Genomic DNA, 24,314 nt, shown 5'->3' on the forward strand with positions numbered 1-24,314 from the left:
GGAAAAAAGATATATTTATTATGCAATAACACTCTACGAAGTTAAGTTCTGAGGGTTTGATTGTAGTTTTGAGTATGAAAATAACTTTATAATTGTGGATCATTTCTCTTACTTACAAGGCAACAAGACATATATATATATACATATATATATATATATATATATATATATATATATATATATTAAAAAAATTGATGTACACGTTTTTATTTTTAAAATGAGTTTCTTTATATATATATATATATATATATATATATATATATATATATATATTTCTAAAACTTAAAGTAAAAAAAATCTTAATTAAATATTTAATATCATGAGTAATATACATTTTTATTTTTATATACATATTTAACAAATAAACTTATGAATTAATATGTACATTATAATATTTATTAATACACACTAGTATAAATAATGATAATTGGACTATAATTTGATTTTTTTCCCTCATATCATTTTTTCTCTCGCATTTATCTCTCATATAATAATTTTATTAGATATGTATAAAAATAATAAATATAAATTAGTCAAGACGACATTATAAGAAAGTACCGGAATAGTGATCGATACAGAATTTTTAGGACCAAATTAATATTGGTCGCTAATAGCAACCGAATTAGCAACCGATAAATTTTAAATATAACCAAAATAAAATCGGTCATTAAAATCGGTCGCTATTTTTTTATTTAACGACCAATTTAGCAACCAAAACAGAAATAATGTCTTTAGAACTATTGGTCACAAAAGCGATCGCTATTTTTTATTTTAGCGACCGATTTTGCAACTGAAAGTGAAATAGGTGAATAATTGTTTGGTCGCTAATTCAGTCGCTAAATTAATGGTTGCTAACTCGCTTGCTAATTGTTAATTTAGCGACTGATTTTAGTGACTAACATAATCGGTCACTAATAGCCACCGAATTAGCGACCGACTAGTTTCATACAACTAGAATATAAACGGTCGCTAAAATCGGTCGCTATCTTTTAATTTAGCGACCGCTAGCAACCAAAACAAAAGAAGGAATGTCCTTGGGACTCTTGGTCACAAAATCGATCGCTATTTTTAAATTTAGCGACCAATTTTGCAACTGATTTATAGGTAAATAGAATAACGTGGTTGGTTACTAATTCAGTCGCTAAAGTTATGGTCACTAAATCGGTCGCTAATTTTTAAATTAGTGACCGATTTTATAAATTAATCAGTCACAAAAGCCATCGCTAAGTTAAAAAAAAGATATTATCTAAATTACCCAACGTAACCCTAAGCCACCCACACCATTCTCATCCCCTCCAATCTTCTGCTCGCATTTTCGTCTTTTTCGGCGCCGTCTTCTACGCGCCTCTCACCGCTGTCTCCCGAGGTCCCGTCGGCGTCGTCTTCTCCGGTTGCGGTGCCATCTCCTGAGGTCTCCTCGTCGTCTTCTTCCTCCCACGAAAACCGCCTCCTCACCTCCCGTCTCCTCCACCCACTCCGGCCAGGTTCACACATTCATCCACTACTCTCTCTCTCTCTCTCTCTCTCTCTCTCTCTCTCTCTCTCTTTGACTTTTCGAATTATTTTCTAATTATCGCTTTTTGTCGTTTGCATTGAGGCCAGCTCACGAAGGAAGAAGCAAATTAGATACGTTTCAAAGAGGTACATAAAAACGCTCTTTCTCTCAAATCAGATCTGTTTTCAGGTTTTTTTTTATTCTCTATTTTTTATTTCTTCATTCTCTGATTTGATCCTACAACCCTTCCAAGAGAAAGAAATCGAGTGCTCCACACACACCCTGTCCTATCATACGAACCTCTCTCTCTCTCTCTCTCTCTCTCTCTCTCTCTCTCTCTCTCTCTCTCTCTCTCTCTCTCTCTCTCTCTAATACCATCGTAAAGGTCTTCTGATTAGGTTTTCGGGCACGGATCGTGGAACCTTCTCGAAGCTTCTTCCCTGTTACTGTTCCAAATTTGCAAAGGTAATTGCTTTCTTCTAATTCCTTTAGCTCGGTTATTTTATGTTGGCGCTGGTGAATTTATAGGATTTTTGTTCTGTAATCTGCTTGATATGCAGTTTCATTTTTTTTCTTAAAAGAAAGATTATATGTAATGTAATGTGAAGCGGTATAAATTAAAATTCATTATTAATTGGTTGTTTTTGAAACATTGAAGGATGTGTGTGAAGTGTGAAGAACTATGTTGCAGTACATTAAGGGGATTTTTCTCTTGTTGCAGGAGTTGTTTTGATTTCAGGTTTTAGTAAATTGGGCTTTCTAATGAAAAATGTACAAGACTAAATATATTTTATATCATTTATAGGTTATAGCTACAATTACATATCAAATCATCGCTGCAGATACAGAATATGTAGAGATCCCACTTACAGTTGTGAGGGAAATCTACCAACGGAAGGTCTGTTCTAATATCTGGATTTCATTCTTAATTACTTTTTGGTGTTGGTGTTGGTGTTGGTGTTGGATCATACCAGAGTTAGAGTTTACTCTCTTCATCTTTTTGTTCTTTGATTGACTCTTGCTTTTTTCACACTCTTAGCAACCATGTCTTTGCTCCCAGATCTCATCTCCGAATTTGGCACCGGCACCCAGAAGATCATTGCTGAATACATATGGTTCGCTTTAATTTTTTCATACATCTTACTTTCATCTTTTCTTATTCTTTTGAAACTTCTTCTTCTTGCTTTTGGTACCATGATTTTATGGGATTAAAGATCATTCATCCTACACATAAAAACTAGAGACTTTCCCTTCGTTGAAAAAAAATACCAGATACTACTAGAAAATTTTGGTGGGAAAAGTTTGAAGTAGGTATTAGAGAAATATTTAATCTTTGGTAGATTAAGAATTAGTTGTAAGTTTAAAAATTTTAATATATATCAACTTATAACTATTCTTACTTGTGTTGATTATCCAGAGAAAACATCAATTTTTTCCTCCAAATCTTCATTAGGCTCGAAAAAATTTTGAGAAGCGAGGTGCAGCTTTACTAAAAAATTTGTTGGAAAAAGCTCGTGCAAGTCGTGTCAAACCTCAATGGATAGGAGAGGTTGTGTGGGATGCTCTCTGTGCTTATTGGAATACTGATGCTGGGTTTCTACAAAAGAGCCCGCAAGGCAAGTTAAATCGAATATCTAATTGCAGCAGATTTGGAGCGGCTCTTCATACTGCTGGCTCAATTTTCGTTACCCAAAACAAAGCTAATATGGTGATGTTATAGAAAAACTTAGATCTTTTACGTTATAATTTTATACACTTCAATTGGTAGTTGATACTCATAGGTTTTTTAATTTATATGTTTCGTAGAAAAATTCATTAAATAGGACTCCAACACAGTTAGAATTGTTTGCGAATAACCCACAAACACAAGGATGAGACATGGGTGGATAAGAAATCAAAGCATGTTGAGGTGAGTCTATCTTAATCAAAATATATATATCTCCCTCTGCATGTATTATTTTAATATTGTATTAGGGCTAGTGTTTACGCTCATAGGGTTGTTCTGTTATTTTTCATCAAATTATTTTTCTTACTAAGCGTTACCATTGAAGCGGTCTATATATGCATATATGCCATAATGTTGGTTGGTAATGACCTAAGCTAAAGATATATGAAACCAAGCAAGCTGCAATAATTAAGAATAATATTATGCTAATGTGAAATGCTTGCTTTGTTTCTGCTGACATAAAATTAAACAAGGTTGAAAATATTTTTGGATTTATTATTCTTGTGACTAGCTGTACGTCAGTGATCTTTAGTAGACTTAGACAACATATAACCTACGTATTAGATAAAGAAATGATTATTATCTGACCAAGGACCACGGTACCCAACTGTAAGGACTTTCAACCAAATTTACTTTCTTTTAGGGACCATTGATAATATTTTCAGAGAGTAGCTTTGGACTTGACTTGGGATTTCTGTGTAGAAAGCTCTGGATTGGACCATTGATAATAGTTTATCAAGTTCATTGAGTCTTTGAGTTTTGTAATTGTTACTTAACATGCTTTATTTTTAGTTTTCAAAGAAGCACTTAACATATACTTTAATTTTCTGCATGCATGGCCGGATGAATTTAAGAATGCTATTGGCTACGCAAAAAGTATCTAAAGAAAGAAGTAATGCACCAAATGAGATGGATGTGTGGTGTGAAATAGCCAGAGTTAAAAAGAGAAGAATTTATGGACTTGGAATAGAATTCATTGCAATTGACAAAAGACCTAGTTATCGTGGCTCCAGATCTCAGTCATCCGATTGGTTGCGAATGTCAGAACATGAAGAAATAATGAGGAAAATGCAAGAAGGGAACATTGACTTAAAAACTAGAAGATGGAGAAACAAATATAGGAGAGGATGAAGATGGTGAAGAAGAGTGATTAGTAGTTGTGATGTTAGTTAGTTAATAGACTTTAAATGATGTAATTAGTAATATGATAGTGTTGCATACTTATTATTGTTGTCTATGATATTGAATTGATGAGTTATTTTGGTTATTGTTTAAGTGTGTTATGATATTTTGGTTATTGTTTAAGTGTTATTTACCTTTATGTGTTAAAGTGTAGGTTTTTTGTTGATGGATTTTCAATATTTGATGGCATAAATGTAAAAATTTAGTAAAAATGATAATTAAAAAATTATGATAGACTAAAATGCTTGGTTGCTAAAATACAGGTCCACACTTAGTGACGGAATTAGAGACTATAACACTGGTAACAAATTAGCGACTGAAAATTTGGTCGCTATTTTAGCGACCGATTTACTCAGCAACCGATTTAGCCACCGAAAATTTGGTCACAATTTAGCGACCGATTTTGTTAGCGACTGATTTAGCGACCGATACTCTTTGGTGAGGGGTTGGTGGCCTTGTTAACAAACCGGTCGCTAAAATCAGTCACTAGAGTTTAGTGACCATGGTTTTAGCGACCACCTAAATCGGTCGTTATTCCGGTAATTTCTTGTAGTGGATAATATCTTCTATTTTGCCATAAAAAAGAAGTATTGATATATATGGTAGAAGACAATATAAGAATAAAAAATCTGTAAACTTAAAAGCTATATATAATATAATGGAATACATTATTCTTGGTGGTATTGGTAACAAATACTATTGATCTAACCAGTTACGAAACCAAAAATTAAAGAGAATGGATATTTTCAATTTTTCTCTTAATTGATATTATCAAATGTGATTTTTTTATCTATAATATTATTTTGGAGGTTATCTGAAACTGTTATTTAGGTTTGAATGTGAGCTTCAAGCTCCTTTTGAGGTTGAGTTCGACGTTCTGGTGTAAAGGTGCACCGTACAAGAGAGGCGCTACATTGCGGCGGTTTTTTTTATGATTAGCGGTTGTTTTAAACCGCCCCCAAAATCAAAGGCCGTTTACTAATTTAGTGACGGTTTAAAACCGTCGCGATATACAAGTATTAGGATTTGGTCATTTTTTACCGGCGATTACGAATCGCTGCAATGTTATTGTGTTTTTTAATTTAGGGTTATTTGCGGCGATTATAAAACCGCCGCTAATTTTAATACAAATTAAAAAAAGAATTGGATTATTTGCGGCCATTTTTTGGATTTTTTAATACTATAAATCTTAATATTTTTCATCTATTGAATCTAAACTTGTGGCAAAAATAATAAAATTAACTGAAAAATAAAATAAGATATTTATAAAAATATCAACATAGTAAATCTCTTGCTAAGAATTGTACAGTCAAATTCAAAAAAATATTTGCTTCAAACCAAAACAAGTCTAATCCTAGGATTCTATTTTTCACTCTGTCTTTCCACGGAATTCATCCATGCAATACTATTGAGTCAATAATTTGTATAAGGATAAATAACAATGTTTTAGTCTAATTAAACAATTGAACACACACTTAAGCCAGTGATATATATGACTTTTGATAGTTAATTATAAAATACTACCAAGTTAGTATTATTTTTTTCTGTACTAACCTTGCTATTGTCAATATTCGATGGTGATAAGTTTCTCCTTGATGTATACATTGGTTTTCCTGCTTCATAAAAACAAAACCTAGATGGCTGAATTTACAAACGTAACGTGACTGACCTTGAATCCTAATCAATGAAAATTAGGAAATGAAATATTTTTGGTAGGAAACAAAAACATAATTGTAAACTTGCTGCTAGATTATGATAAACATGACACTTACATGTTCGATGAGAGCTAAATTTGCCTCAAAGAATAACCTGATTGTCCCTATATCCTCCCAATAGTCATTGAAGAGAAAAGCTTGCAAACATATAAGTTATTGCTTTAAGAATTTGTAACATTAGAATAGAGACATGCACATTTTGGCTCTGTCCAATGAAGAGTTATCTAATCATAGTTACTCGAAAGTTAGGTTCACGGTTGGTTTTGGTATGCATTCGTTATTTTCTATGATTAGATTACAAGTATTTTATTTGGAGATAATTTAATTAGGTTCATGGTACATAGATGGAGAAGCAGGGGAACCTTGTGCATAATACTTTATTACTAATAGTGAAACCATAAGCAATAATGAATTTTCAGACGGGATAAGTATTGTTTTGGTCCCTAACGTTGAAGGTCGGAATCGAAACCGTCCCCAACGTAATTGTCGATTTAAAATCATCCTTAACATTTTTTTCGTATTAAAATCGTTCTTTTTAATAAAATTTTTCATTTTATTCCTAAACTACCCTTATTTTAATAAAAAAAATATAAAATTAAAAAATAAAAAATAACGCGTTTTGGGGGGGGAAGGAAACGGGAAGGAGGGAGGGGAGGAGGTCACCGCCAATCTACCCAGCCACCGTTGCTCCGTCGCCCACGAGCTGCCGGTGATCCTGCTTTGGCTTTTGCATTTGCTGCCGCCGTGGAGTGCGTCGCCGGGAAAGGGAGCTCGAGTTGCCGATCTACCCAGCCGTGGAGTGCGTCGCCACCGTTCATGCATGTTTCTGCCACCGCCGATCTACCCAGCCACTACTCCTCGCCACCTCGCCACTTCTGCTTCTTGCTTCGATCTCTGTTTTTGCTTCTTCTACTTCTACATCTTCTACTTCGTCTTCTACTTTCTGCTTCTGCTTGAGTGCTTCTACTTCTGCATCATCTGCTTCTGCATCTTTTGCTTCGTCTTCTACTTTCTACTTCTGTTTGAGTGCTTCTGCTTCTACTTCTAATCTGATTTTAATTTGTTATTTACTAATTTTATCATTGTTGTATATTGATTTGTTGAATCTGGATTTGATTTATTGAATCTGATATTGATTTGTTGAATTTGGATTGGAATAATGGATTTGTTCATCATATTCCCTAATTTTTATTGTTGGTTTTGTTCTTGTTTTGATTTCTGAATTGCTATTGCTTTTTTTGTTTTTGGATTTATTGTTGATTTGTTTTTGGATTTCTTGAATTTCTGATTTTGAGTTGTGTGTTCTTTTTTTTGTTGAATCTGTATTTTTAATTTGTTAATGGAAGAAGAATTTATTTTTCTGGAAGAAGAAGAAGAACAACAAGAGAATTTTTTCTCCTGCAAGAAGTAGAACAAGAAGAATGAAATGATAAAAAAGGGTATTTTTGTCATTTAGAAAAAAATTATTAGAAAGGACGATTTTAAAATAAAATGCAACATTAAGGACGATTTTAAATAAAAAAATTACATTAGGGAAGGTTTCGATTCTGACCCTCAACGTTAGGGACCAAAACAATACTTATCCCATTTTCAGACATACCTTAATGCAACACTCACTAACAGAAGCATGAATTACTTCTGATCCAAAGTCATTTGCAGTTAGAAAGAGCCATCTAAATGAAATAATTTTCTTTGAAATTAATTAGCATGTTGTATTTGAAACAAGAAATTTATTGTCATGTTATATGTCATTATTGAACTTCACATTACAAGATATAAGTTAAAATTAGCAGACCTTAGTAGATTAAGAAGTAAGTCCTTCTTGAACACATACACTCCCATGGAAGTAATGTATGGTTTCTTTTCAGCCTCTTCCAGTGAAAGTTCCAAGAGTGTCGTATCCACTTGCTAAATTATGTAGCAGCATTAGCAGGGAACCAATATCCTAAAACTTGATATTAACAAGCATGAGTTGTGCTTTTTACCATTGCTTTCAGGTCTTCTCCTTTAGGCTTCTCACTGAATGAAATCACCCTTCCTTTATTGTCTGTCTTCATTAGACCAAAATCTGAGACACGGCTACATGAACACACGGTAGAATTTTAATATAGTATTTAAAGGGGAAAGAATTTTGAATAGACATGACAAAAAGAAAAGCACACAGTTGATTCAACTACATGAGCAGCAACAAAAGCTAAGTGTCATTATCTTGATAAAATAAAATAGGGCCCAATGGTATGTTAACCTATTAGTTTACTACAAAAATGAGACTTTAAAAGTTTAGGCACTTGAGAACAAACCAAAAAAAGGGGGGAGAATCAGTGATCTTCCATAAAAGGATACTGGTATTTTATGATTCTACTTGGGTGTAAACTTGTGCAGGCTATTTACAATACTTGATTACCTAATTCATTATATAGTAGCAAACAAAGATCTTTAACTTAAGGTAAGTTTTCATATTATGAGAAATAAATTTTGTATTCATTCTTTTTTCAAACCCTTAGCCAATTCACTCTCTTCTACAGTTGGATTGAGTGGAAGCAGTGTACCTTTATAGAAAGCAAATGTATTGGAGAGGAAACCTACCTTTCATCAACTAGAAGTCAAGAAAGTGTGATATCAGCTTTGCTCTCCGGTGAACCTGAAGTGTAGAAAGAATATGAAGTCATTTTAATTTTTTAAAATGCAAACTAAATTAGGAGTTGAAATCTTAGATACAATAATAGTAATGATGACTTCTTGAATCAAATCCATGTAGTTCATTCTGTACAGGTGATCCCCGAAAAGAATCAATACATCCTCAATGTTCCTTGCTCTTGGATCCTACAACAAATAAACATTGTCATTAATTAAAAAATGGAACTAACAACACTTTGTCTACTGTTCCGAGGGTTACCTGAAACTGTAGGTCGATCTCGGACGAGATCTTCTGTGCTGGTCAGAGCTGTTGTGTCTGACTTGTTGGACTTGGTGGTGGTGCTGATCCTTCGTCCCCGGAGGGTGGGGGTACCTGCAAGGGACTCCGATGCTTAAGTTAGCAAGGGTATTAAGCAGGTATTGAGTAGAATCAGAGTATGAGTTATACCTGGGTGCTCCAGTGTATTTATAATGGTGTAGAGTGACCTTTGCAGATAAGATAAGTTAGTTATCTTATCTTTATCTTTCATGGGAACCGCCTTTATCTCTATAGGTTTGGGCTGCCTTTGGATTGGGGTCGTGTTCCTCTATTTGGGCCCTTTACTTGGGCTTTCCTGTGATTTGGCCGAGCTCTTTGAGAGGAGGTCGGTTTGTCCTGACTTGAAGAGGTCGGTCGCTTTGTCTATAGAACATCCCGGGTCGGACAGCTCGACCCAGGGTATGAATATCTACCATATGTCAACAGAACAACATATATAGCATAAAGTTTTATATTTTCTCTCAACAAGCAAGCAGTTAGACTATATGTGTTAGGATTAATACATGAAGTAGCTTAGCACCTCAAATAGCCAGTGGAACTGCCTTACAGTATCAACAATACCCTGAAACCAACTTTGACCCTCCTGAACTTGAGTGGTTGCAAGAACTTGAAAACAAAACAAGAGCTCCCTTCATTTGCTAATTAATCTATTAATTTGTTTAAAGAGAGTATAGATATTAAACACCCCTGAGTAAATACACGCAATACAATAGGTGTCTAATTAACTCATCGTATACATCGACATAGCCATCTCCAAAGGTGAGTACTCCACCAGGGTTATAAGAATGTGAAATGTGCCTCTTTAGCAAGCATGAGTTAAATTGAACTAAAAGCTATAAGGTTCTTTTATCAATCTTCAAGAATGTGGCCTAAGTTTCCTAATCACTATACATAAATAAAACAACAAGAATTTAAATAATATGAACACCTAATCAAAAGATACTTTAACCTATAGTATAATCTATCATACGGCATCAAGAACAATATAATCAAGAAAAACCCAAACGCTTCTTAAGTATCTTTATCCTTTTCTCGCCTGCAAATTTAATCAGTTCAGCAGAAAAGATCAAGAACAACATAATCAAGAAAAACCCATAGAGTGTCCAGAATAAGTTATAAAGAAGTAATCAACATACTTAAGATCTAAAACCAAAAAGTAAAAACTGAATATCAAGTTAATAAGAGAAAAAAAGGACACAGTTTCACTTTTGCCTACTTGACACCTAGCTCACTAAGCCACATTTATGAATTACCAATAGTAAATAAAGGCAAACACTAGCAGAAGAAGGTTAGGAATGTAGTGTAAAGTGATCATTGAAATTACATAAAATTACTCACACTACCAAAGGCATACATAATATCTAAATCATAGGTGTAGTATTGATTTGAAGACAGAGTCTTCACTTTAGCAATCCATTAATGAGAATATGATTGACAAAAAGAAATTACAAAGCACACAATAAATCCAAGTAAATGTAAATTCAAATCCCTAACTCTAAAAAGCCACAATTAACCCCAACTAGATATAGACAAAAACTGAATCAAAATAATCTGAAATCATAATCTGAACCACGAAGATATAGCCAAATTTTGAGAAAAATAGGATTCAAACTTTATAAGTGATCAAAAGTGAAAACAAGAAAGAAGAAGCAATAGGGAGGAATGAACTAAAGGTTTAGGAAAAAAGTAGAAAGATCAGAGACAGAACATCGAGGAGAGGTTAAAGCTTTAAATTAAAATGCGTTGTAGGAATGGAATGGAATGCCACTTTCAATATACTGCTAACTACAGGTTTCAATTAGTTTTATTATCAGCAATGTTTATTGTGTTCACAAGTAATAATTGAAAAAATCCTAAATATAGGCCACAACATGATGCCTGTTCATCAAAGAATGTGATGAAAGTAAGTGGAGAAGAGATTAGGGATTTCGCACACCATGGAGAGGGAAGCAGGGGTTTCACGGACTGTGGAGGAGAGGTGAAAAGTCAATGCTGGGGAGATAAGGACGGATGGCAACCGCGCTACTCCACAACCACACAGATGCGAAGGGTAAAGCAGATCTTAGGGATTTCTCGCACACCATGGAGGATGGATCGGAGCAGGGGTTTCAAAGATCTTGATTGAATAACCAAGTTAATTTGGATAAAGATCTTGATTATCGGCGATTCTTCATGTAGTGGCCGCTATTCAAGCAAAAGTTGTGGCAACATAGTGACAATGGTTGGTATCTCTGTTAGCTGCGGCAGCTAGATTAACGGCCAGAAATTTTGGGCGATATCCTCCGTCTTTGGTGTAGTGGTGCCACCGTCCGACATCTTGGTGAAAGTGGGGGTGATACCTGTAACAAACTTCGATACTTAAGTCAGCAAAAAATTTAGGCAATTTTTTAGCAAATTAGAGTTAAAAAATACCTGAGATAGAGGAGGTATTTAAACAGTTGGAATGGTGACTTAGGGGCCACCTTTGTAACTTCTCTTCCTATTTTATCGAGTAGTTATCTTTTCCCCTTTTATCTAGGGGTTGTTGGGTTGTTATGAACTCATATTTTGAATATGAGTTTGTTAACCGTCCTGCCAAAAGGTTGGGTAGACAAGGTCAGTTGTGTGGGTTTTATAAATCTTAGGCTTCATCTGTTTTAGATCTGGCTTTAAGTTTTGGGCTAGGGTATGAATAGTGCTCCTGCTTGAGGCCGAGCTTCTTCAAGTTGGGCTCAAGAACTTCTAAGTCGCTCTTGATTTCTTGTAGCTTTTACTCAGACAAGTCAGATTGTATGTCCTGCCATGATGGACAAGTCAGGTACTTGAGGTGATTCAAATCTGAACTACATCTTTTCGTAACCGTTCGTACATCTTTTCGGTTACCTTAGTAACCGTGCATGTCATAAAATGAGGGATAAATTTTTTTTATCCCTAGTGGCTATATAAACACAATCCTTTTTTTCTTTCTTCTTTTTCATTTTTTCAACTTCTGAGAATTTGCTTCGTCTCTCTCAAAACTTTTTTCTTCTTTATTGTGACTCTATTTTCATTAATCAAGTCTTCTTTCAATATTTCTCCATCTTGGAATCCTGTTTCGAGTCTTCTTTTGTGTTTCTTGAGACGTTTGGGATCATCTGTTTGTATTGTTGTTGCGTGCATTCTCTTTGCCTTCTGTTCTTCATTAAGGTTGGTTTTTCTTTCTTTTTAGTTTTATTACTACCATGGTTGAATGATGCTTCTTGCTGGGTGATGTTTTTGATAATACTGTCTTGATGTCTTTTATGGAAAATAGTCTCTTTGAAAATATGACTTCTTATCACTATTTATAGAGGTTCTTGCTTTTTGGAAAATGCGCTTGATGCCATTGTTGTTGTAGTAGTAGCTTTCGTTGTTTATCATTTATGAACATTTGTTGTTGACTTTGTTGTTGCTGTAAATTCTGAGTTTCATGATTGGTTTTGAATGTGCTTTTGTTTGCCCTTAAATGGTGCCATTCTCACCTAGATAATGATGCCATTTTGAATTCTAGTGGAATAGGTTACATTTTTTTATCCCTATGGTTGCTTTGATAGGGATTGGTAGATTTGGATCCATTCTCAACCTCATGAGAATAATTCGACTTCTTGGAGTTGTTTATTTGAATGTTATGCTATTATACCTAACTTGTAGTTCGCAAATTTTTGTAGTGACATAGCTTTATTTTGCTGTTTTTGTAGGTATAACCCTTTATATCTCATGCAGTAGTTCACATAATGTCTTCTGAGCTTATTCTTCGTCCTCTTTGATTTGTAGGATGAGTATCTCCAGCAACGCCTTTCCCTTTGTCAGGTCAGGGGGTATAACAATTGCATGATCGTTGTTATGTTGCTCTTCTTCAAAGGCCTTTGAACCAGAAGTCGTTTGTTCGCCTTTTAGGATGTTGTTTGCCATCGTATGGTGTCAATTACCAGGTTTTCAACAACGGTGCCAATGTTCTGAGGTTACCTGAAACTGTTATTTGGGTCTGAACGTGAGGTCCAAGTTCCTTTTAAGGTTGAGTCCGACGTTCTGGTACGAAGGTGCCACCATACGACGTCTTGATAAAGGTGGGGTGATACCTACAAGAGACTTCGATACTTAAATCAACAAAAATTTTAAGCAGATTTTTAATAAATTGGAGTTAAAAAATACCTGAGATGAAAAGGGTATTTATACAGTTGGAATGGTGACATGGGGCACCTTTATAACTTCCCTTTCTATCTTATTGAGTAGTTATCTTTTTTCCTTTTATTTAGGAGTTGTTGGGTTATTATGAACTCATATTTAAAGTATGAGGTTGTTAGTCAGAGGGCAGATGTGTGGGTTTTATAGATCTTGGGCTTCATCTGTTTTGGATCAGGCTTTAAATTTTTGGCTAGAGAAATATATTTTTATATATTTTTTAATTCCTTTTAAATTTTGTAATAGTTGAAACTCTCACAAAAATCCAAATAGAAATTGAAAAGACGTAGACTACATAAACCGTCCCAGTTAGAGATTATATAATAAAAGACACTTTACAACAATTAAATTTTTGTTGAAAAAATACCTTTTCTAGGACACTCTTGGTTTCTTCATATTGTGAATTCACATTAGAATTAACTAAGCTTTTCCAAATAACGTTTCTCCTTCGGTTGGTCATCCAAATAATACCAGAGAGAGAGTAGTAGTAGTAACAGAAGTAGCTCCTCCCCTTAGCTTCCTCACCTCTCAAACTAAAGGCCGGTTCTCATCAGATTGTGAAGCAATGGCGGCAGCTGGATCCCACGGAATAGTTGGTGAAGCACTCACACGAGATAACTACGAAAACTGGAGTGTTCTGATGAGGAACTATCTCATGGGAAGAGGTCTATGGGACGTTGTGGAAAGTAAACCTGTTGCAGAGGAAGGCAGATCAAGAATATGGAAGAAGAAAAATGCAAATGCGTTGCACATCATTCAACTCTCATGTACTTCAGATACCGTTGCTCAGATTAGACGCTTTCGAACCGCCAAAGAAGCCTGGAACCACTTGACTGCGTCTTTTGGGTCCAACTCACAAGCCGACATAGATATTGAACAAGGTATGAACGCCACTCGCCTGGATATGAAGGATGCGAGGCCTGTCTTATTAATTACAATTAATTTCTCTTCTAAAATTGAAAAAATTGATAAAATAATAAAATGAAAAATGAAAAATTAATTACTAATTCACTATTAATTTTGTAATTTTTATTAAATGTGTGTCCTTATATCTTAATTTAAGAATGATATATTTTTTATTTTATTACTTTATCAACATTTGAGAAATCTTGATCCAATTACAAATATGCTATTTAAAAAAAAAATAACCACTAACTAATATATATATATATATTAAAATATAAAATATATATAAAAAATAAATTAAATAATATAATTATTTATATATAAATATATAACAACTATTTAATTATTAATTTTTTATGTATACACACTATTTTTGTTAATTATTATACGCCTCTACTCTTCATTTACAATTATAATATTAATAGATTTTCTATTTCTGTATTTTTATTCACCGTTATTAACTTCTTTTTTCAAAAACTTATGGCCAAGTATAAACAAACACACATAAATAATTATATAGAGAAAATATAAGAAAACAACATTTTTTTTAATAATGTAAATAATAGGTTAAAAAGTTTAATTTTAATTTTAAAAATTAAATTTTAAATTAATTAAATATAATAGTGAATCTGAAATACGATCCATTGTTCAGGTTGTTTGTATTTCTCATTCTTCACCTAACGGGATTGATTTATTATTGCGTTGGGTGCGTAGTTCATATATGTTTAATTTGAATTATGAAAATTGCAGGTGGTGTAATGGATGATCCTGAATATCGCGAGTTGTTCATGAGTGTGGAACAGAATAATTGGAGTGTAGTAAAGGCAATCCTGAACCGGGACGTCATGGCTATATATTATTCTACTTCCCACTCTGGTAGGACAGTGCTCCACACGGCGGCAATCTTGGGGCACCAGGACATGGTAAAGCAATTGGTAGCCGAAGGCGGAGAAAGATTACTTACAATGCAAGACAACCGCGGTTACACGGCTCTCGCCCTTGTTGCTGATCTTACCGGCAACAAAAGCATAGCAAAGTGCTTGGTAGAAGAAAGTAGTGTTGGTGGTTACGCACAGGTGCTGCTTATGATGGAGACCAAAGACGGCGAGATACCTGTTCTTCTTGCTGCCGCTATGGGTCACAAGAAAATGACTCCCTACCTCTATTACCAAACACCCAGGGATATGTTCGACAATGCCGACAATGCACTTTTGCTCCTTTCACGATGTATCAGCGCTGAAATATTTGGTAATTTATTCGCTGTGTTTTGGATTAATATTTAATTTATACACTTTAAAATGAGATCTTTTAATTTAGAAAAAGTACAAGTAGACAATGAAAATACTAAATAATGTGAACAATGAATATATACGATGTTCATTTCACTAATGATTATTCTAATATTAAGATTTAAATAAATAATTTAAAAGTGTAATGTGTTTTGTTTTAATTGATGGTTGTTCATGTTATTCAAAAAAGTTATTGGTTATTAACATAACCCTTTAATTTATTGTTGGATTGATATGGTAGATGTTGCTTTGCAAGTACTACAAGATCATGGGGATAGGCTACCCCTTACTCATGAATCAGAGTGTCTCCGACCCTTAAAGGCATTGGTTCACATGCCTTCTGCATTCCCCAGTGGCACTAGATTTGGGACGATTCTACATTGGATCTGTTACGATTGTAAGTATTGTCTTGTTATATATATGTCTATGTACATTAAAATATTCTTGAGATAATAGTTAAGAATTAGATGGTTCAATGTGTTTAACTAATTTTTCTAAAATAATAGAATCAACATCTTGATTATTATTTTCACATAAAAATATTTTTTCATTTAATATAATAGTAGTAGTAATAATTTCTTAACTCAATTCTGAATCCAAGCATCGTTATTATGTTAGGACGACCAAATATTAAAGTAGTAATAGGACCAAATATTATTTGATACGGAAATGTTTGGTGACAAAAAAAATTAGCTAAAAATAGCCATAATTTGCCTTATTTAATATTTATTAATTATTGCGATAATTAATGAATGCTAAATAAGATAAATTATGACTATTTAAGAATATAAATATTCTTCACCTAACTATATATAAGTTTAATTTAGTAAAATTTTTTGAAAATGTGCTTATGTTTATCTCGTTTTGCATTTGATAAATTAAAAACCCATGTGTTTATGCTTGCAGTTTTTAAAAGTTATAAGTGTTTTTAAAAGTATTTAAATAAAATTTTTTTAAAATTAACTTGTGTTTATCAAAATTAAAATATTTAATATAATTTCGTACGTTAACTAATATTCAAATTTAATTCTTACATTAATATCTATTGTAATATCTTTAAATTTTAAAATTTATTTTACTAAATACACTTATTATTGCTCATGCTTATTAAAAACTATTTTTAATTTAATTTACTAAACATAGACACTATAACATTTAAAAAACTATATTTTAAAAATAATTTTTAAAAAATAAAAGTTTTACCAGCCATAATCTTTCTCATTCACAGTTTTGGAAGTACACGACAAGATCGTATCAAGTGTTTCCCTGAATACAGAACCATCTACGAGAACTTTAGCAGGTATGTATTCATGGAATGCATTTTTTTTCTCATCAAATGAGTTGAATCATGCCTGGTCAAAACTACATTACAATATTACATACAAAACAAGAGAACGCATATCGAATTGAATTGCCTAAAATTATAACAAAAAAAATATTTTTTCCTCTTAATTATATCAATTAACATTCTACTCCATACATACATATATATATATGCATCCTTAACTAACATAGTTTTCATAATAAATATTTGTAGGTCGACTATGGAAATCTGTGCATCGTTTTATTTTGAGAACTCCTTCAGGCCAAAATTTGGGTACGTAATTCTTCTTCTTATATAATATATATGATGTGTTTTATCAGCATAATATCCCTCGATGTGCATAGCTTAATGAACAAAAGGCATGTAAAGTGTCGAAATTTTTTTCTTTTTTCTTTTCCCCCTCAGATCGACTACTGCTTGCACCCGTTCACTTATTCATTCAAAATTCTCTACTAAAATTTCCAGGTATGTGTTTTTTCCCCTTCAATTTTTCATTTTTAGTTTTTATGTTGTGAAAACTTAAGTCTCTTAAGTAACTGATTTCATTGAATATCTCATAGGAATAAAATATATATATATAAAGAAAAAGACCCACCGTAGGGTTTATCAAATTCTGAGTTGCTTGGGGGAAAAAGTTACTTGCCTTGATGTATCGGAGCTTCGAAATGCTTCTGCATATGATGCAATGTTGCAGGCAGCGAAGTATGGAACCATTGAGTTCATAGAGTTTATGCAAAAAGCTAATCCAGACCTCATATGGGCCATTGATAGAAACAAGAGAGGCATATTCCCGCATGCGATTTTGAATCGCAAAAAAAACGTGTTTGACCTCATACACGATGTTCACGGACGCAAGGAGATAGTTCTTTCTCGCACCGACGTGTTTGGCAATAACCTTCTACATCTAGCAGCACAGTTAGGGCCTTCCTCTGCTCTTGCTCATAGATGTGGTGCAGCTCTCCAAATGCAAAGCGAAATTCAATGGTTTAAGGTCTTTAATTACTCTCACTTGAAATTTGTTACGTGGCTAATCACTTAAAGAGTTTCACGAAAATAGCAGTCGAAAACTGTTGAATAATAATTTAATTAAATATGTCAAATTATTTAACATTTTTTACTTATTATCTTAATAAAAAAAGAAAATTGAGTAATCGAGTTTTTTTATTAATTTATAGGTTAATTTGAATTGACTTTTATAAAAAATGCTTATTTTTTTATTTTTATAAAAAACAGATAAAAATTATTTTATATTTAAATAATTTTTTTAAAAAAATTAAATATTAAAAATATCTTTTATTTTTATTTTTTTTAAAATAAAATATTGTTAACTTTAAAATAAATACAATTTTTTTAATAAAAATATTTTTTTTAAAAATATATTTAAATAAATTTTAAATTAAATAAAAATACTTTATTTTTTTTAATTATTTAAAAAAAAACCAATTCAAACTAGCAAGGTATATATCTATTTTGGATTCTTAAGCACCTATTATTGCAAATGCAGGCCGTGGAGGAAATTGTGCATCCCAAGTGTAAGGAGGCGAAGAACAAAGATGGGAAAAAGCCTCATGAAATATTTACGGAACAACACAAGGAGCTGGCGAAAGAAGGGGAGAAGTGGGCGAAAGACACAGCTAGTGCTCTCTCCGTTGTTGGTACTCTTATCACTACAATCCTCTTTGCCGCGGCCTTCACTCTCCCTGGTGGAAACAACCAGAGCAACGGGGAACCCATGTTACTGCATGACATGGCACTTACCGTCTTCATCGTAGCAGATGCAATATCAATCGTTGCTTCTTCGACTTCAGTCTTGATCTTCATTGGGATCCACACGTCGCGTTATGCGGAAACAGATTTCTTGAAAGCGTGGACATATAAACTGCTAGTTGCCCTGGTGACTCTGTTTTTATCAGTGGTCTGCATGATGGTTACGTTTTGTGCAGCACTTTTTGCTATGTTCAAAGGAAAAGCGTATCAACCGCTGCTGATAGTTGCCATAGTACTTGCAAGTATCCCTATTATTGCATTTATCCCATCGCAGCTGCGCTTCTCCCGTGAGATTTTCTATTCTACCACCAGGTCTAATCTCTAATGTGTGCAATCCAATTAAGAAAGGAAACGCTAAGCATTGAGCACCTAATTCACAACTTTATAACTTGATAACTTTTCATGTGTATTTTTATTCACTCCAAATTCTTTTTCGTATATTTTTATCTATTTACTCTTTTATCTAAAAAGAACTGTATGTTGAATAGGGGTGTGCATGGTTTGACTTGATCCGAAGACCCGACCCGGTCCCAAACATTTTAGGGACTAATTTGGTGTGATTTTATCGAGTTTAGGGGTCGGGTAAGAGTCTTAAAAATAGACCCGGTCATTATTTTGGATTGGGTCCGGGCCATGGCTCGGGCCACCCGAAATCGGCCCGGTGACCTATACACAATTAATATTTTGTGTTATTAGTGATGAATGATGGCTATTCTTATGTGAAATTTAAGTATTGTAAACCTTAATATTTTGTGTTAGTAGTTATTATAAGACTATAAGTTAATGTTTTATGTTTAAAATGCATAAGATTTTAGACTAATTAATGCATAATATTATGTTATTTGTATTAATTTAAATATTTAGTGTTATTAGACAATATTAGTATTGATTATAGTTATGCTTTAGTTTTAGAAAAGAATTCATTCTTGTTATATTTTTTTAAATGAATTTTACCATGTCAAATAAAAATTTGGATATTTTCACATGTTAGCTTATAAGAAGATATCAAGGTAATGTAAATAAACGTTCCATTTTAAATATGTTTTCCCTATTATTTGAAACGTTCCATTTTAAGAGTTTGGTCTAATTTAAATTATTAATATTTTTTATTATTTTTAAAAATTATATTTTTATATTTACAAATACACATATCTTATTTGCACGGTAAACGAAATATATGTATTTTTTCAAATTTCATATATATCTTTTACAGTATACATAAAATATATTTATAATTATATCGTTTACAGTGTAAATAAACGATATAAGATTGAGAGACGTATTTTTATAATAATTTTTATAATTATTTATTTTAATAAATAAAATATTTATTTAATTTATTTAAATAAATCCCATTTTTATTAACTTCAAAACTTTTTTTATATTTTTTCTTCCATGCATTTATATTTTTTTATAATTTAGTTTTTCTCATTTTTAATGTAATTCACAAAACATATTTCTAAAATGTTTTCTACTATATTCAATCATTCCACATATCAACTTTTAATTTGTGGGTCAATCTTTGGCCACTTTTAGACACCATATATATATATATATATATATATATATATATATATATATAGTGCCATCTATGGTGGATTGTTTGCTTCGTGGCTATGATGGCTAGATATGATAGAACCTATGAGAGTTTGACAGTTGGAAAGGCGATGGTTTTGACTTGGATTATGACCACTTTAATCGCGATAAATTTGTTAAGCAGTCATGCCAAAGAGATCTGTTACAGAGGTGTTAGGAAACGGCCATGTACGCCGTCCAAATCCATAACCCTGGCAAGACGCACGTCTGGCTCGGAACTTTCGAAACTGCAGAGGGGACAGCGCGTGCGTACGACGCAGCGACAAGAGACATCCACGGCGCCACGGCGAAGACCAATGTTCCGATGGCGGAGAAGCTTCTGAACAACAGCAACAACTTCGTTCACATTAACAACAACACATGTAGCCCGAGTCAGAGTAGCACGCTTGATTCATCTTCGCGGCTGCCGCCACCGCCACCGTCAGTCCAGTCCTAGGCGCAGCGCACGCTGAAACCGTTTTTTCCGCCTTTACTTCTGCCGTCATGGCGTTCCCAACAGCGCGTCCTATCATATTTTTTGAAATGTTACATTGTGCGATGGATCGAGAATGAGCCGCCAGCGAGATGTGTCTCATAGACAATACAACGACTTCGATTCTTCTTCTGTAGTGGACTACGAGAGCATGTCATACAAGGGGCTATTGGATCTCGACCTCACCATCGCTCCTGCGGTAAAAAATTTGTGTTTATCTACCTTAGATTAGCTATAACCATGTTTATGTTAATTTGGACCATGACAAATATCACATTTTTATTAGATGGTCAATTACTAGTCACCTGTAGTCACGGTTAACGTAGGTACCATAGTTGTGGCATATATATATATATATATATATATGGCTAAGTCTCTGGTGGCCGCATTTATGGTGGCTAGCGGTGACTATGAGACACATCTCTAATAAAAAAATGATAAATAGATTTTATTTTATTCTCATTAAATACGGTAATTTTCTCTTTTGTTAATATGCATATAGCATTGCAAATAAATTGATAATCTATGAAAGTTAAAAATGTTAATTTGTTTTAATGGCTTTAAAATTTGAAGGACCGAAATTATAGTTATAAAAATCGAACAGACAATCGATCCAACTAAATTATTAGATCATTAAGTTATTGATTCAACTAATAAGTCACAAGTTAAATTGGTTAATTCGATCATAATTAAATAATTATATAAAATTTAATTTTTTATATTAGATTAATTTTTTTCTAATTTATTAAATTAAATTAATATAAATATTATTTATTAGAATAAAAAAATAAAAAATATCTTAAAATTGCATGACTAAAAAAGTTATTACATAAAATTATTAATAGGGATATGTCTAATAGTTAATAATATATTTATAAAAAACACAATATATTACAAAAAAATAAATTTAGTCTAGTAATTGCAGGGTTTTTTATAACTTGAAGAGAATCACACCCTCTGCTATTGCAATTGAGAATTTTTCAAATTTTCGATCCACTTTACCCAAATTTTGTAATTTTGATTTTTGAAATTTCACAATAATTTATTGATTTCATAAAAATATTAACTAGTAGTTGTTTATTGATTTATAATTATTACCGTGTTTCGTTAGTACATTTATGATCATTACATCTTATCAAACTTTTCTTCTCATAACTTCAAACATGCCACGTTTCAAGTTTGGATTGATTGATAGACCTTAGTCACCATAGTCACCACACTAATGTGGGCACTAGAGACAACACCTATATATATACGCGTTAACGTGTGTGTATATATGCATGCATGCTTAACTAACATAGTTTTCATAATAAATATTTGATGTGTTTTATCAGCATAATATCCCTCGATGTGCATTATCAGTGCAAAGCTTAATGAACAAAAGGCATGTAAAGTGTTGAAATTTTTTTCTCTTTTCTTTTACCCCTCAGTTCGACTGCTTGCACCCATTCACTTATTCATTCAAAATTCTCTACTAAAATTCCCAAGTATGTTTTTTTTCCCCCTTCAAATTTTCATTTTTAGTTTTTGTTGTGAAACAACTTAAGTCTCTAAAGTAACTGATTTCATTGAATATCTCATAGGAATAAAAAAAATATACAAAATGAAAAAGACCCACCTTAGGGTTGATCAAATTCTGAGTTGCTTGGGGAAAAAAGTTACTCGCCTTGATGGATCGCAGCTTCAAAATGCTTCTGCATATGATGCAATGTTGCAGGCAGCGAAGTATGGAACCATTGAGTTCATAGAGTTGATGAAAAAAGCTAATCCAGACCTCTTATGGGCCACTGATAGAAACAAGAGAGGCATATTCGCGCATGCGATTTTGAATCGCAAAAAAGACGTGTTTGACCTCATACACGATGTTCACGGACGCAAGGAGATAGTTCTTTCTCGCACCGACGTGTTTGGCAATAACCTTCTACATCTAGCAGCACAGTTAGGGCCTTCCTCTGCTCTTGCTCATAGATGTGGTGCAGCTCTCCAAATGCAAAGCGAAATTCAATGGTTTAAGGTCTTTAATTACTCTCACTTGAAATTTGTTACGTGACTAATCACTTAAAGAATTTCAATGGTGATTGTTCATGTTGTTCAAAATAGTCATTGTTTACCTAACATTCTCCTTTTTATTTGAAAAGCAGGCCGTGGAGGAAATTGTGCATCCCAAGTGTAAGGAGGCGAAGAACGAAGATGGGAAAAAGCCTCATGAAATATTTATGGAACAACACAAGCAGCTGGCGAAAGAAGGGGAGAAGTGGGCGAAAGACACAGCTAGTGCTTTCTCCGTTGTTGGTACTCTTATCACTACAATCCTCTTTGCCGCGGCCTTCACTCTCCCTGGTGGAAACAACCAGAGCAACGGGGAACCCATGTTCCTGCATGACAGGGCATTTACCGTCTTCATCGTAGCAGATGCAATATCACTCTTTGCTTCTTCGACTTCAGTCTTGATCTTCATTGGGATCCTCACGTCGAGTTATGCGGAAAAAGATTTCCTGAAAGCGTTGCCATGTAAACTGCTATTTGCCCTGGTGACTCTGTTTTTTTCAGTGGTCTTCATGATGGTTGCGTTTTGTGCAGCACTTTTTGCCATGTTCAAAGGAAAAGAGTATCAGCCGCTGGTGATAGTTGCCATGGTACTTGCAAGTATTCCTATTATTGTATTTATCCCATCGCAGCTACGCCTCTTCGTCGAGATTTTCGATTCCACCACCAGGTCTAATGTGTGCAGTTCCATTAAAAAAGAAAACGCTAAGCGTTAACCACCTAATTCATAACTTTGTAACTTTGATGTTGGTAAAACTAGAACCACGCACGAATCGTGGTTGTTTTCAAGCACAATTGATTATTCCATGTGGACCCCCAACTTTGCTGTAGGGGATAACTGAGCTTTAGTCCCCATTCTCCGTTTTCCCGCAGTGTTACCAAGATCTCCATTTCTCTGTATTCTTATAAAAATTCCTAATAAAAACATTTTAAAAGTAAAAACATTGAAACAACGTATATGTATATCTTGTCCGAATTTTAAAATAATAAATTAATTAAAGTTCAAACATTCAAGTCTAAAAACATAAAATAAGTCTTAATACAAAAAAATATCTATAATATATGAAACTATTAAAATACCTATAAAAAAACTAAAATATTAAAGATAATTAAATAAATTCGTATTATTCGAAGATCATGAGGTGGGACGAGAATTTTTACTTGGGTCTCTATAGTTATCTCAGAGAAATTTCTCCTCCATGCCCCTCTTAGGTGGGTAGTGGAGATAATTGATCCACTTTGTTCAAGCCACAATGATGACCACTAGGGAGTTACTTACTTAAAAACGTTTAAAATATTTTTTTTTAAATATTTTTTAAGAATTAAAATTTAATTTATATAATTAATTAAATTGTGTTATTTTTGTTAAAATTAGACCAAATAAATTAATTTAACTGAAAAATCGGTAAATCAAATGTTGAACTGATTTAAATTAATTTTTTTTTATAAAAAATGATTATATTACTCTTATTATAAAAAATGACTAAAATACTCTTATTATATATATTAATTTTAAAAACTCTAAATTCTAATCCTATGACGGAATAGAGAGAAGAGAAGTGTTAGGATTTAGAGTTTATATATATATAGAAATATTTTAAGTCATTTTTTATAATAGGGATATTGTAATCATTTTTATAAAAAAATATTAATTTAAAATG

The 24,314-nt window shown here is 33.1% G+C and overlaps 2 protein-coding genes and 1 pseudogene across 3 annotated transcripts; 2 read left to right on the forward strand and 1 right to left on the reverse strand.

Annotated features, from left to right (window-relative positions):
- Nucleotides 1-5,794: 5,794 nt before the first annotated feature.
- LOC130979610 (glucose-1-phosphate adenylyltransferase large subunit 1, chloroplastic-like) lies at nucleotides 5,795-12,983 on the reverse strand (annotated as a pseudogene).
- A 685-nt stretch (nucleotides 12,984-13,668) lies between these two features.
- On the forward strand, nucleotides 13,669-19,136 carry LOC130983231 (uncharacterized). The gene is made up of 8 exons (XM_057907430.1): nucleotides 13,669-14,134; nucleotides 14,910-15,407; nucleotides 15,690-15,845; nucleotides 16,677-16,748; nucleotides 16,986-17,045; nucleotides 17,178-17,237; nucleotides 17,333-17,763; nucleotides 18,277-19,136. Exons 1-8 carry the CDS (start codon nucleotides 13,819-13,821, stop codon nucleotides 18,862-18,864), a joined length of 2,181 nt encoding a protein of 726 aa, XP_057763413.1. The 5' UTR covers nucleotides 13,669-13,818; the 3' UTR covers nucleotides 18,865-19,136.
- A 1,164-nt stretch (nucleotides 19,137-20,300) lies between these two features.
- Nucleotides 20,301-23,413, forward strand: LOC130979060 (ankyrin repeat-containing protein ITN1-like). 2 transcript variants are annotated; one of them, XM_057902415.1, is made up of 3 exons: nucleotides 20,301-20,806; nucleotides 22,191-22,621; nucleotides 22,749-23,413. In XM_057902415.1, the coding sequence occupies exons 2-3, from the start codon at nucleotides 22,211-22,213 to the stop codon at nucleotides 23,367-23,369; spliced, it is 1,032 nt and encodes a 343-aa protein (XP_057758398.1). In that variant the 5' UTR covers nucleotides 20,301-20,806; nucleotides 22,191-22,210; the 3' UTR covers nucleotides 23,370-23,413. The 2 variants fall into 2 exon arrangements, with proteins under 2 accessions (XP_057758398.1, XP_057758399.1); XM_057902416.1 differs by lacking the exon at nucleotides 20,301-20,806 and adding an exon at nucleotides 22,062-22,094.
- The last annotated feature ends 901 nt before the right edge of the window (nucleotides 23,414-24,314 follow it).

The sequence above is a fragment of the Arachis stenosperma genome, chromosome 5 (genome assembly GCF_014773155.1).
Source record: "Arachis stenosperma cultivar V10309 chromosome 5, arast.V10309.gnm1.PFL2, whole genome shotgun sequence".
Lineage (NCBI taxonomy): Eukaryota > Viridiplantae > Streptophyta > Magnoliopsida > Fabales > Fabaceae > Arachis > Arachis stenosperma.